The sequence below is a fragment of the Bombina bombina genome, chromosome 12, assembly GCF_027579735.1.
Source record: "Bombina bombina isolate aBomBom1 chromosome 12, aBomBom1.pri, whole genome shotgun sequence".
Taxonomy (NCBI): domain Eukaryota; kingdom Metazoa; phylum Chordata; class Amphibia; order Anura; family Bombinatoridae; genus Bombina; species Bombina bombina.
In genome coordinates, this window is record NC_069510.1 from 75,499,288 (window position 1) to 75,514,535 (window position 15,248).

Here is a 15,248-nt window from a genome sequence, read left to right on the forward strand (position 1 = left end):
GACTTTTATTTAAAGTAGCATCAATACAGTTAGTACATAAATTTCTATTGGGCTCCACTTTGGCATTGCAACAAATGACACAGGTATCATCCTCTGAATCAGACATGTTTAACACACTAGAAAATAAACTTGCAACTTGGAAATACAATTCAATTAGAATAATATTAAAACGTACTGTGCCTTTAAGAAGCACAGAAGATCTATGACAGTTGAAAATTAATAAATTGAAACAGTTATAGCCTCAATCCTTGTAAACAACACAACTTTAGCAAAGGTTTAATCCCATTAGCAAAGATAACAAATTCTGAAAGCAGGAAACAAATTACAGAATAAACGTTTTTTATCTCAGTCAAACTATAATTCTCACAGCTCTGCTGAGAGAAATTACCTCCCTCAAAATAAGTTTTGAAGACCCCTGAGCTCTGTAGAGATGAACCGGATCATGCAGGGAATACAATGAGTTGCTGACTGAAATATTTGATGCGTAGTAAAAGCGCCAAAAAACGGCCCCTCCCCCTCACACACAGCAGTGAGGGAGAACAGAAACTGTCAGAAAACAGATTAAGCAACTGCCAAGTGGAAAAAATAGTGCCCAAACATTTATTCACTCAGTACCTCAGCAAATGAAAACGATTTTACATTCCAGCAAAAACGTTAAACATAATCTCTAGTTATTAAACAGCTTTATGTATTTCTTACAGTGTAATTCTAGTGAAGTACCATTCCCCAGAATACTGAAGTGTAAAGTATACATACATGACATTATATCGGTATGGCAGGATTTTCTCATCAATTCCATTGTCAGAAAATAAAAACTGCTACATACCTTTATGCAGATTCATCTGCCCGCTGTCCCCTGATCTGAAGTTTACCTCTCCTCAGATGGCCGAGAAACAGCAATATGATCTTAACTACTCCGGCTAAAATCATAACAAAAACTCTGGTAGATTCTTCTTCAAACTCTGCCAGAGAGATAATAACACACTCCGGTGCTATTTTAAAATAACAAACTTTTGATTGAAGATATAAAACTAAGTATAATCACCATAGTCCTCTCACACATCCTATCTAGTCGTTGGGTGCAAGAGAATGACTGGGAGTGACGTAGAGGGGAGGAGCTATATGCAGCTCTGCTGGGTGAATCCTCTTGCACTTCCTGTTGGGGAGGAGTAATATCCCAGAAGTAATGATGACCCGTGGACTGATCACACTTAACAGAAGAAATCAAGCGTTCAATCTCCAGGCAGTCAGTCTCAGAGAAATTAGATTTGGATGATTGAAAGGACCCTGAAGTAGAAGGTCCTGTCTCAGCGGCAGAGTCCATGGTGGAAAGGATGACATGTCTACCAGATCTGCATACCAAGTCCTGCATGGCCACACAGGCGCTATCAAGATCACCAATGCTCTCTCCTGCTTGATTTTGGCAATCAGACGAGGGAGCAGAGGAAACGGTGGAAACACATAAGCCAGGTTGAAAGACCAAGGTGCTGCTAGAGCATCTATCAGTGTCGCCTTGGGATCCCTGGACCTGGATCCGTAACAAGGAAGTTTGGCGTTCTGGCGAGATGCCATGAGATACAGTTCTGATTTGCCCCAACGATGAATCAATTGTGCAAACACCTCCAAATGGAGTTCCCACTCCCCCGGATGAAAAGTCTGACGACTTAGAAAATCCGCCTCCCAGTTCTCCACACCTGGGATATGGATAGCTGATAGGTGGCAAGAGTGAATCTACCATTAAGCCGATTACTTCCATACACTGAGCCACCGAAGGGCGAGAAGTGGAATAAAGAACACGGCTGGAATTTAGAAGTTTTGATAACCTGGACTCTGTCAGGTAAATCCTCATTTCTACAGAATCTATTAGAGTTCCCAGAAAGGAAACTCTTGTGAGAGGGGATAGAGAACTCTTTTCTTCGTTCGCCTTCCACCCATGCGACCTCAGAAATGCCAGAACTATGTCCATATGAGACTTGGCAATTTGGAAATTTAACGCCTGTATCAAAATGGCGTCTAAATAAGGGGCCACTGCTATGCCCCGCGGTCTTAGGACCACCAGAAATGACCCCAGAACCTTCGTAAAGATTCTTGGGGCTATAGCTAACCCAAAGGGAAGAGCTACAAACTGGTAATGCCTGTTCAGGAAGGCAAACCTGAGAAACCGATGATGATCTTTGTGTATCGGAATGTGAAGATAAGCATCCTTTAAATCCACTGTAGTCATGTATTGATCCTCCTGGATCATAGGTAGGATGGTACGAATAGTCTCCATCTTGAATGATGGGACTCTGAGGAATTTAAGATCTTGAGATCCTTTTTTGGGAACCACAAACAGATTTGAGTAAAATCCCTGTCCCTGTCCCTGTTCCTCCTTTGGAACTGGATGGATCACTCCCATAACTAGGAGGTCTTGAACACAGTGTAAGAATGCCTCTCTCTTTATCTGGTTTGCAGATAATTGTGAAAGGTGAAATCTCCCTTTTGGAGGGGAAGCTCTGAAGTCCAGAAGATATCCCTGGGATATAATTGCCAACGCCCAGGGATCCTGTACATCTCTTACCCAGGCCTGGGCGAAGAGCAAAAGTCTGCCCCCTACTAGATCCATTACCGGATAGGGGGCTGATCCTTCATGCTGTCTTAGAGGCAGCAGCAGGCTTTTTGGCCTGCTTACCTTTGTTCCAGGTCTGGTTAGGTCTCCAGACCGACTTGGACTGGGCAAAAGTTCCCTCTTGTTTTGAATTAGATGAAGTTTATGCCTCACTCGCCTTGAAGTTTCAAAAGGCACGAAAATTAGTCTGTTTGGCCCTTGATTTGGACCTATCCTGAGGAAGGGCATGACCAGTGATATCAGAAATGATCTCCTTCAAACCAGGCCCGAATAGGGTTTGCCCCTTGAAGGGAATGTTAAGCAGCTTAGACTTTGAAGTAACGTCAGCTGACCATGATTTAAGCCATAGCGCCCTGCGCGCCTGAATAGCAAAACCAGAATTCTTAGCCGCTAGTTTAGTCAAATGAACAATGGCATCAGAAACAAAAGAATTGGCTAGCTTAAGTGCTCTAAGCTTGTCAAGTATGTCATCCAATGGAGTCTCTACCTGTAGAGCCTCTTCCAGAGACTCAAATCAGAAAGCCGCAGCAGCAGTGACTGGGGCAATGCATGCAAGGGGCTGTAGAATAAAACCTTGTTGAATAAACATTTTCTTAAGGTAACCCTCTAACTTTTTATCCATTGGATCTGAGAAAGCACAACTGTCCTCGACAGGGATAGTAGTACGCTTAGCTAGGGTAGAAACTGTTCCCTCCACCTTAGGGACTGTCTGCCATAAGTCCCGTGTGGTGGCATCTATCGGAAACATTTTCTTACAAATAGGAGGGGGAGAGAACGGCACACCTGGTCTATCCCATTCCTTAGTAATAATTTCTGTAAACCTTTTAGGTATTGGAAAAACATCAGTGCACACCGGCACTGCATAATATTTATCCAATCTACACAATTTTTCTGGCAATGCAATTGTATCACAGTCATTCAGAGCAGATAAAACCTCCCTGAGCAATACGCGGAGGTGTTCAAGCTTAAATTTAAATGTTGACATATCAGAATCAGGTTGAATCCTCTTCCCTGAGTCAGAAACATCACCCACAGAAAGAAGCTCTCCTTCCTCAGCTTCTGCATATTGTGAGGGAGTATCAGACATAGCTACTAAAGCGTCAGTATGCTCTGTATTTCTTCTAACTCCAGAGCAATCTCGCTTTCCTCGTAACCCAGGTAGTCTGGATAATACCGCTGACAGTGTATTATCCATGACTGCCGCCATGCCTTGTAAAGTAAACGCCATGGGCGCACTAGAAGTACTTGGCGCCATGAGCGTGAGTCCCTTGAGCGGAAGTCAAAGGTCTGACACGTGGGGCGAGTTAGTCGGCATAACTTCCCCCTCGTCAGATTCCTCTTGTGATAAATTTTTTAAAGACAGAATATGGTCTTTATTACTTAAAGTGAAATCAGTACATTTGGTACACATTCTAAGAGGGGGTTCCACCATGGCTTCTAAACATAATGAACAAGGAGTTTCCTCTATGTCAGACATGTTTAAACAGACTAGCAATGAGACCAGCAAGCTTGGAAAACACTTTAAATCAAGTTAACAAGCAAAAAATAAAAACGGTACTGTGCCTTTAAGAAAAATAAAAAAGGTCAGAATTTGAAAAACAGTGAAAAAAAGCAGTAAATCAAACAAAATTTTCACAACAAACTGCCACAGCTCTGCTGTGGCCCTACCTTCCCAAACAAACGACTTTGGAAAGCCTAAGAGCCCTTTAGAGAGGTCCTATAGCATTCAGGGGAATCCTGGAGGAAAGCTGGATGTCTCAGTCTGTAAAAGTTACTGCGCAATAAAGCGCTAAATTAGGCCCCTCCCACTCATGTCTAAACAGTGGAAAGCCTAAGGAAACTTTTTCTAGGCAAATTTAAGCCATGTGGAAAAAAACTAGGCCCCAATAAAGTTTTATCACCAAAGCATATATAAAAACGTTTAAACATTTCCAGCAAACGTTTTATATTGAAAATCTATAAGAGTATTACCTCTGAAAGTAAGCATGATACCAGTCGCTATTAAATCACTGTATTCAGGCTTACCTTACATAAATCTGGTATCAGCAGCATTTTCTAGCATTTACATCTCTAGAAAAAAAATGTAACTGCACATACCTCATAGCAGGATAACCTGCACGCCATTCCCCAGCTGAAGTTACCTCTCTCTTCAGTTATGTGTGAGAACAGCAATGGATCTTAGTTACAACCTGCTAAGATCATAGAGATCACAGGCAGATTCTTCTATTTCTGCCTAGGACAAAAATAGTACAACTCCGGTACCATTTAAAAATAACAAACTTTTGATTGAAGAAAAAAACAACTACGTTTCACGACTTCTCTCTTACTACTTCCATGCTTGTCGAGAGTTGCAAGAGAATGACTGGATATGGCAGTTAGGGGAGGAGCTATATAGACAGCTCTGCTGTGGGTGATCCTCTTGCAACTTCCTGTTGGGAAGGAGAATATCCCACAAGTAATGGATGATCCGTGGACTGGATACACCTTACAAGAGAAAACACACTCACAAAGACACCTCTATTGAAGCAGAGGTGAACTTATAAAACCTGAAAGTACATCACACAGGGAAGTGTCTCTGCTGTTCCCAGTTGAATTACTGATCCACTCGAGTCCCCAGCTGATCCGTATCAGAAATGTGAACAAGGACCGTAGTGTCATATGCGGTTTACAAAAAGCTGAATAGTTCAATGTCAATGTCCCAGTATCCCAAGACAAACTTGGTTAAAATTATATCTACAATTCGAATAAGTGAATAAATAGATAAAGAACGCTGGCTGTCTCCCAAGAGATTCACAAGCTACAGGCCCATAGATTGCATTAAGCATCTAGCACAGGGCTCGACAAACACAGGAGCCAGGTAGTCACTGGCTCCTAGAATGTCATCCCTGGCTCCTAACTTTTTTGGGTTATTCTCCATATTTCTATATACAAATACCACTGCCTAGCTCCTAAAGGCATAACTGGCCCCTAAATATTCTTACTGGCTCCTAAATTTTAAACAACTTTGTTCACCTCTGCTTCAATAGAGGTGTCATTTTTAAAAGCGTTTTTTTATATTTTGGTAAATGTTGTTTTAACCCACTGAATGTACTGCGCTTATATTCTTTTCTGTGTCTGTTCACCTTTTCAGAGCTTTGGTTGGTATATTAATTGTATCAAACACTACCCACTAATTTATAATATCCAGGGTATTTGTTCTTTAATGGTTGTGGATGTGTTTTATATTCTTATAACCTAAACCAAGTATGTTTTATTGTAAAATAATCAGAATCTCTGAATTTTGCCCAGGAGCGCTTGGCATGGTGGAACTTGGTGCTCAAGCAATTATATATCAGACATCCAATATTGTGTTCATGGTAAGTAGATTACTTGACATTTTCTAGAATTTTGGGTGGGATGTATCAATAGTGACAAATTTTCTTGTGGTTAGAACTTAATAATGATTCTAATCGACTATGATAACCTTTTAAAAGGACATGAAACACAAAATTATACTTTCATGAATCAGATCAAGCATACAATTTAAAATTACTTTTGGATTAATCATTTGTAACAAAAAAAAGAGCCAATCAGTATGCTAGTCCCAGGACTTACAAGGGAGCGTGCATCTGACATGTGCAGCACAGTCATGTTATTTCCCTCCACAGTTTAAGGAATTGTACTATTAAATCTTGCGATATTCCAGTAAAATCTCTTGAGATCACAGAAATGCAAAGTGTGACATCAGCACTGATGTAGTTGATTGGCTGTTTTTTTTTTAATTCAACATGTAGTTGACAATAGCTTCTACTATCAAATTTGCTTCATTCTCATGGTATCCTTTGGAGAAGGAGCAACAATGCACTACCGGGAGCTAGCTGAGTAGATATGGTGAGGAAGTGAGAAGAGGCATATATATGCACTCTCCAGTCAGTAATTAAAAGTAAATCGGAAAGTTGCTTAAAAACATAATTTATGCTTACCTGATAAATTTATTTCTCTTGTAGTGTATTCAGTCCACGGGTCATCCATTACTTATGGAATATATTCCCTTCCCAACAGGAAGTTGCAAGAGGATCACCCAAGCAGAGCTGCTATATAGCTCCTCCCCTCACATGTCATATCCAGTCATTCGACCGAAACAAGACAAGAAAGGAGAAACCATAGGGTGCAGTGGTGACTGGAGTTTTAATTAAAATTTAGATCTGCCTTAAAAAGACAGGGCGGGCCGTGGACTGAATACACTACAAGAGAAATAAATTTATCAGGTAAGCATAAATTATGTTTTCTCTTGTTAAGTGTATTCAGTCCACGGGTCATCCATTACTTATGGGATACCAATACCAAAGCCAAAGTACACGGATGATGGGAGGGACAAGGCAGGAACTTAAACGGAAGGAACCACTGCCTGTAGAACCTTTCTCCCAAAAACAGCCTCCGAAGAAGCAAAAGTGTCAAATTTGTAAAATTTTGAAAAAGTGTGAAGCGAAGACCAAGTTGCAGCCTTGCAAATCTGTTCAACAGAGGCCTCATTCTTAAAGGCCCAGGTGGAAGCCACAGCTCTAGTGGAATGAGCTGTAATTCTTTCAGGGGGCTGCTGTCCAGCAGTCTCATAGGCTAAATGTATTATGCTACGAAGCCTAAAGGAGAGAGAGGTTGCCGAAGCTTTTTGACCTCTCCTCTGACCAGAGTACACGACAAACAGGGAAGAAGTTTGACGAAAATCTTTAGTTGCCCGTAAATAGAACTTCAGGGCACGGACTACGTCCAGATTATGCAAAAGTCGTTCCTTCTTTGAAGAAGGATTAGGACATAATGATGGAACAACAATCTCCTGATTGATATTCCTGTTAGAAACTACCTTAGGTAAAAACCCAGGTTTTGTACGCAGAACTACCTTGTCTGAATAGAAAATCAGATAAGGAGAATCACAATGTAAGGCCGATAACTCAGAGACTCTTCGAGCCGAGGAAATAGCCATCAAAAACAGAACTTTCCAAGATAAAAGCTTAATATCAATGGAATGAAGGGGTTCAAACGGAACCCCTTGAAGAACTTTAAGAACCAAGTTTAAGCTCCACGGAGGAGCAACCGTCTTAAACACAGGCTTAAACCTAGCCAAAGCCTGACAAAAAGCCTGGACGTCTGGAACTTCTGCCAGACGTTTGTGTAAGAGAATAGACAGAGCAGAAATCTGTCCCTTTAACGAACTAGCAGATAAGCCCTTTTCTAAACCCTCTTGTAGAAAGGACAATATCCTAGGAATCCTAACCTTACTCCATGAGTAACCCTTGGATTCGCACCAATATAAATATTTACGCCATATCTTATGGTAAATCTTTCTGGTAACAGGCTTCCGTGCCTGTATTAAGGTATCAATAACTGACTCCGAGAAGCCACGCTTTGATAGGATCAAGCGTTCAATCTCCATGCAGTCAGCCTCAGAGAAATTAGATTTGGATGGTTGAAAGGACCTTGTATTAGAAGGTCCTGCCTCAGAGGTAGAGACCATGGTGGACAGGACGACATGTCCACTAGGTCTGCATACCAGGTCCTGCGTGGCCACGCAGGCGCTATCAGAATCACCGATGCTCTCTCCTGTTTGATCTTGGCAATCAGTCGAGGTAGCATAGGAAATGGTGGAAACACATAAGCCATGTTGAAGACCCAAGGGGCTGCCAGAGCATCTATCAGCGCCGCTCCCGGGTCGCTGGACCTGGATCCGTAACAAGGAAGCTTGGCATTCTGGCGAGACGCCATGAGATCCAGTTCTGGCTTGCCCCAATGCTGAATCAGTTGAGCGAAGACCTCCGGATGAAGTTCCCACTCCCCCGGATGAAAAGTCTGGCGACTTAGAAAATCCGCCTCCCAGTTCTCCACGCCTGGGATGTAGATCGCTGACAGGTGGCAAGAGTGAGACTCTGCCCAGCGAATTATCTTTGAGACTTCCAACATCGCTAGGGAACTCCTGGTTCCCCCTTGATGGTTGATGTAGGCCACAGTCGTGATGTTGTCCGACTGAAATCTGATGAACCTCAGTGTTGCTAACTGAGGCCAAGCTAGAAGAGCATTGAATATTGCTCTCAACTCCAGAATATATATTGGGAGGAGTTTCTCCTCCTGAGTCCATAATCCCTGAGCCTTCAGGGAGTTCCAGACTGCGCCCCAACCTAGAAGGCTGGCATCTGTTGTTACAATTGTGCAATCTGGCCTGCGAAAGGTCATCCCCTTGGACAGATGGACCCAAGAAAGCCACCAGAGAAGAGAATCTCTGGTCTCTTGATCCAGATTTAGTAGAGGGGACAAATCTGAGTAATCCCCATTCCGCTGACTTAGCATGCATAATTGCAGAGGTCTGAGATGCAGGCGCGCAAATGGTACTATGTCCATCGCCGCTACCATTAAGCCGATTACTTCCATGCACTGAGCTACTGACGGGCGTGGAATGGAATGAAGGGCACGGCAAGCATTTAAAAGTTTTGATAACCTGGCCTCCATCAGGTAAATTTTCATTTCTACAGAATCTATCAGAGTCCCTAGGAAGGAGACTCTTGTGAGTGGTAATAGAGAACTCTTTTCCACGTTCACCTTCCACCCATGCGACCTCAGAAATGCCAGAACTATCTGTGTATGAGACTTGGCAATTTGAAAACTTGACGCTTGTATCAGAATGTCGTCTAGGTACAGAGCCACTGCTATGCCTCGCGGTCTTAGCACCGCTAGAAGTGAGCCCAGAACCAGGGAAGAGCTACAAACTGGTAATGCCTGTCTAGAAAGGCAAATCTTAGGTACCGATAATGATCTTTGTGAATCGGTATATGAAGGTAGGCATCCTTTAAGTCTACTGTGGTCATGTATTGACCCTCTTGGATCATGGGTAGGATGGTTCGAATAGTTTCCATTTTGAATGATGGAACTCTTAGGAATTTGTTTAAGATTTTTAGGTCCAAGATTGGTCTGAAGGTTCCCTCTTTCTTGGGAACCACAAACAGATTTGAGTAAAACACTTGCCCTTGTTCCGTCCGCGGAACTGGGTGGATCACCCCCATTACTAAGAGGTCTTGTACACAGCGTAGAAATGCCTCTTTCTTTATTTGGTTTGCTGATAACCTTGAAAGATGAAATCTCCCTTGTGGAGGAGAAGCTTTGAAGTCCAGAAGATATCCCTGAGATATGATCTCCAACGCCCAGGGATCCTGGACATCTCTTGCCCAAGCCTGGGCGAAGAGAGAAAGTCTGCCCCCCACTAGATCCGTTTCCGGATAGGGGGCCCTCTCTTCATGCTGTCTTAGGGGCAGAAGTAGGCTTTCTGGCCTGCTTGCCCTTGTTCCAGGGCTGGTTAGCTTTCCAGCCCTGTCTGTAACGAGCAACAGTTCCTTCCTGTTTTGGAGCGGAGGAAGTTGATGCTGCTCCTGCCTTGAAGTTACGAAAGGCACGAAAATTAGACTGTTTGGCCTTTGATTTGGCCCTGTCCTGAGGAAGAGTATGACCCTTACCTCCAGTAATGTCAGCAATAATTTCTTTCAAGCCGGGCCCGAATAAGGTCTGCCCCTTGAAAGGAATATTAAGCAATTTAGATTTAGAAGTCACGTCAGCTGACCAGGATTCAAGCCATAGCGCTCTGCGCGCCTGGATGAAGAATCCGGAGTTCTTAGCCGTTAGTTTGGTTAAATGTACAACGGCATCAGAAACAAATGCATTAGCTAGCTTAAGTGCTTTAAGCTTGGCCATAATCTCATCCAATGGAGCTGTGCGAATGGCCTCTTCCAGAGACTAAAACCAGAATGCCGAAGCAGCAATGACAGGCGCAATGCATGCAAGGGGCTGTAAGATAAAACCTTGTTGAACAAACATTTTCTTAAGGTAACCTTCTAATTTTTTATCCATTGGATCCGAAAAAGCACAACTATCCTCCACCGGGATAGTGGTACGTTTAGCTAAAGTAGAAACTGCTCCCTCCACCTTAGGGACCGTCTGCCATAAGTCTCGTGTGGTGGCGTCTATTGGAAACATTTTTCTAAATATCGGAGGAGGGGAAAAGGGCACACCGGGTCTATCCCACTCCTTGCTAATAATTTCTGTAAGCCTTTTAGGTATAGGAAAAACGTCAGTACACACCGGTACCGCAAAGTATCTATCCAACCTACATATTTTCTCTGGAATTGCAACCGTGTTACAATCATTCAGAGCCGCTAATACCTCCCCTAGCAATACACGGAGGTTCTCAAGCTTAAATTTAAAATTAGAAATCTCTGAATCCAGTCTCACTGGATCAGATCCGTCACCCACAGAATGAAGCTCTCCGTCCTCATGTTCTGCAAATTGTGACGCAGTATCGGACATGGCTCTCACATCATCAGCGCGCTCTGTCCTTAACCCAGAGCTATCGCGCTTGCCTCTTAATTCTGGCAATTTAGATAATACCTCTGTCATAACAGCAGCCATGTCTTGCAAAGTGATTTGTATGGGCCTCTCTGATGTACTTGGCGCCACAATATAACGCGCCTCCTGAGCGGGAGGCGAAGGTACTGACACGTGAGGAGAGTTAGTCGGCATAACTTCCCCCTCGTTGTCTGGTGATAATTTCTTTACAGATAAAAATTGACTTTTATTCAAAGTGACATCAATACATTTAGTACACATATTTCTATGGGGCTCCACATTGGCCTTCAAACATAGTGAACAAACAGATTCATCTGTGTCAGACATGTTTAAACAGACTAGCAATGAGACTAGCAGTCGTGATGTTGTCCGACTGAAATCTGATGAACCTCAGTGTTGCTAACTGAGGCCAAGCTAGAAGAGCATTGAATATTGCTCTCAACTCCAGAATATTTATTGGGAGGAGTTTCTCCTCCTGAGTCCATAATCCCTGAGCCTTCAGGGAGTTCCAGACTGCGCCCCAACCTAGAAGGCTGGCATCTGTTGTTACAATTGTGCAATCTGGCCTGCGAAAGGTCATCCCCTTGGACAGATGGACCCAAGAAAGCCACCAGAGAAGAGAATCTCTGGTCTCTTGATCCAGATTTAGTAGAGGGGACAAATCTGAGTAATCCCCATTCCACTGACTTAGCATGCATAATTGCAGAGGTCTGAGATGCAGGCGCGCAAATGGTACTATGTCCATCGCCGCTACCATTAAGCCGATTACTTCCATGCACTGAGCTACTGACGGGCGTGGAATGGAATGAAGGGCACGGCAAGCATTTAAAAGTTTTGATAACCTGGCCTCCGTCAGGTAAATTTTCATTTCTACAGAATCTATCAGAGTCCCTAGGAAGGAGACTCTTGTGAGTGGTAATAGAGAACTCTTTTCCACGTTCACCTTCCACCCATGCGACCTCAGAAATGCCAGAACTATCTCTGTATGAGACTTGGCAATTTGAAAACTTGACGCTTGTATCAGAATGTCGTCTAGGTACGGAGGCACCGCTATGCCTCGCGGTCTTAGCACCGCTAGAAGTGAGCCCAGAACCTTTGTAAAAATTCTCGGGGCCGTAGCTAACCCGAAGGGAAGAGCTACAAACTGGTAATGCCTGTCTAGAAAGGCAAATCTTAGGTACCGATAATGATCTTTGTGAATCGGTATATGAAGGTAGGCATCCTTTAAGTCTACTGTGGTCATGTATTGACCCTCTTGGATCATGGGTAGGATGGTTCGAATAGTTTCCATTTTGAATGATGGAACTCTTAGGAATTTGTTTAAGATTTTTAGGTCCAAGATTGGTCTGAAGGTTCCCTCTTTCTTGGGAACCACAAACAGATTTGAGTAAAACCCTTGCCCTTGTTCCGTCTGCAGAACTGGGTGGATCACCCCCATTACTAAGAGGTCTTGTACACAGCGTAGAAATGCCTCTTTCTTTATTTGGTTTGCTGATAACCTTGAAAGATGAAATCTCCCTTGTGGAGGAGAAGCTTTGAAGTCCAGAAGATATCCCTGAGATATGATCTCCAACGCCCAGGGATCCTGGACATCTCTTGCCCAAGCCTGGGCGAAGAGAGAAAGTCTGCCCCCCACTAGATCCGTTTCCGGATAGGGGACCCTCTCTTCATGCTGTCTTAGGGGCAGAAGTAGGCTTTCTGGCCTGCTTGCCCTTGTTCCAGGGCTGGTTAGCTTTCCAGCCCTGTCTGTAACGAGCAACAGTTCCTTCCTGTTTTGGAGCGGAGGAAGTTGATGCTGCTAATGCCTTGAAGTTACGAAAGGCACGAAAATTAGACTGTTTGGCCTTTGATTTGGCCCTGTCCTGAGGAAGAGTATGACCCTTACCTCCAGTAATGTCAGCAATAATTTCTTTCAAGCCGGGCCCGAATAAGGTCTGCCCTTTGAAAGGAATATTAAAGTGAAGTTCAAGTCCGCGGCTCTCAATTACATAATTCGAATTGTCATTATAAAAAACCATAATGTTCATTCATCAAAACTCTCTAAATTATCGCTTTCTTTTCATTTTTTAATTTTAATTTACCCTCCGTATTGCCGCAATTGTCCGCCCGACATTGGTTGCCTTTAGATTGACATGTTTTCGCAATTTGATATCCAATCCCTTCACTTCCCCCGGGGCGTCCTGCCCCTTTTCACCCGCGTCATAATACAGTCTAGCGCATGCGTATAACAGCGCTTCTCTCGTTAGTCGTCATGCTCGTGCATGATCTGCGCTTGCGTGTTAGCCTGTGTCTTTGGACAGTTGTCTATACTCTGGATACAATGTAACTCTGCTCTGGAATGAACTGCGGAACGGAACGAAAATGTTTACGCATGCGCGAATGAAGACAGGATACGCATGCGCATATCGCATCCGTTCTTGTGCACGAGCATTGTTCTTACGATCGCGACGTCAGTTGAGGGAAATAAGGAAGTAGACCGGGGGAGGAGTAAAGGTAACTAACAGCGATATAATATAGATATAAATAACTCGAAATTCATATCCATTTTCGGAAAAATAAGTAAGCGACTTTTATATTGGGAGGTTATTGTATACATGGGTGATGCGCAGTGGTTTGAAATTGAACTTCACTTTAAGCAATTTAGATTTAGAAGTCACGTCAGCTGACCAGGATTCAAGCCATAGCGCTCTGCGCGCCTGGATGAAGAATCCGGAGTTCTTAGCCGTTAGTTTGGTTAAATATACAACGGCATCAGAAACAAATGCATTAGCTAGCTTAAGTGCTTTAAGCTTGGCCATAATCTCATCCAATGGAGCTGTGCGAATGGCCTCTTCCAGAGACTCAAACCAGAATGCCGAAGCAGCAATGACAGGCGCAATGCATGCAAGGGGCTGTAAGATAAAACCTTGTTGAACAAACATTTTCTTAAGGTAACCTTCTAATTTTTTATCCATTGGATCCGAAAAAGCACAACTATCCTCCACCGGGATAGTGGTACGTTTAGCTAAAGTAGAAACTGCTCCCTCCACCTTAGGGACCGTCTGCCATAAGTCTCGTGTGGTGGCGTCTATTGGAAACATTTTTCTAAATATCGGAGGAGGGGAAAAGGGCACACCGGGTCTATCCCACTCCTTGCTAATAATTTCTGTAAGCCTTTTAGGTATAGGAAAAACGTCAGTACACACCGGTACCGCAAAGTATCTATCCAACCTACATATTTTCTCTGGAATTGCAACCGTGTTACAATCATTCAGAGCCGCTAATACCTCCCCTAGCAATACACGGAGGTTCTCAAGCTTAAATTTAAAATTAGAAATCTCTGAATGCGGTCTCACTGGATCAGATCCGTCACCCACAGAATGAAGCTCTCCGTCCTCATGTTCTGCAAATTGTGACGCAGTATCGGACATGGCTCTCACATCATCAGCGCGCTCTGTCCTTAACCCAGAGCTATCGCGCTTGCCTCTTAATTCTGGCAATTTAGATAATACCTCTGTCATAACAGCAGCCATGTCTTGCAAAGTGATTTGTATGGGCCTCTCTGATGTACTTGGCGCCACAATATCACGCGCCTCCTGAGCGGGAGGCGAAGGTACTGACACGTGAGGAGAGTTAGTCGGCATAACTTCCCCCTCGTTGTCTGGTGATAATTTCTTTACAGATAAAAATGGACTTTTATTCAAAGTGACATCAATACATTTAGTACACATATTTCTATGGGGCTCCAGATTGGCCTTCAAACATAGTGAACAAACAGATTCATCTGTGTCAGACATGTTTAAACAGACTAGCAATGAGACTAGCAAGCTTGGAAAATCCTTTCAAATAAGTTTACAAGCAATATAAAAAACGCTACTGCACCTTTTAAGAAGCACAAAAAATCGTCACAGTTGAAATAACAAAGAACCAAATCAGTTATAGCAACCAAATTTTCACAGTAAATGTGTTAAGTTAGCAAAGCATTGCACCCACTAGCAAATGGATGATTAACCCCTTAATACCCAAAAACGGATAATCAATTTAACAATTAACGTTTTTATCACAGTCAAACACACTGTCACAGGTCTGCTGTGACTGATTACCTCCCTCAAAATGAATTTTGACAACCCCTGAGCTCTCTAGAGGCGTCCTGGATCAAGGAGGAAGAAGCAGGAAGACTGTAACTGAATTTTTTCTACACAAAAAAGCGCTAAAATAGGCCCCTCCCACTCATATTACAACAGTGGGAAACCTCAGTTAACCGTTTCTATGCAGAAATAAACGACAGCCATGTGGAAAA

General features: G+C 43.2%; 1 protein-coding gene across 2 annotated transcripts in view; it reads left to right on the forward strand.

The window, feature by feature from the left end:
- LOC128642788 (multidrug and toxin extrusion protein 1-like) overlaps positions 1–15,248 on the forward strand; it is a 676,487-nt gene that overhangs the window by 381,577 nt on the left and 279,662 nt on the right. For both annotated transcript variants that reach the window (XM_053695585.1, XM_053695586.1), the window contains exon 11: positions 5,897–5,964. In XM_053695585.1, coding sequence (XP_053551560.1) covers positions 5,897–5,964 — 68 coding nt within the window. The remainder of the gene's footprint in view (positions 1–5,896; positions 5,965–15,248) is intronic.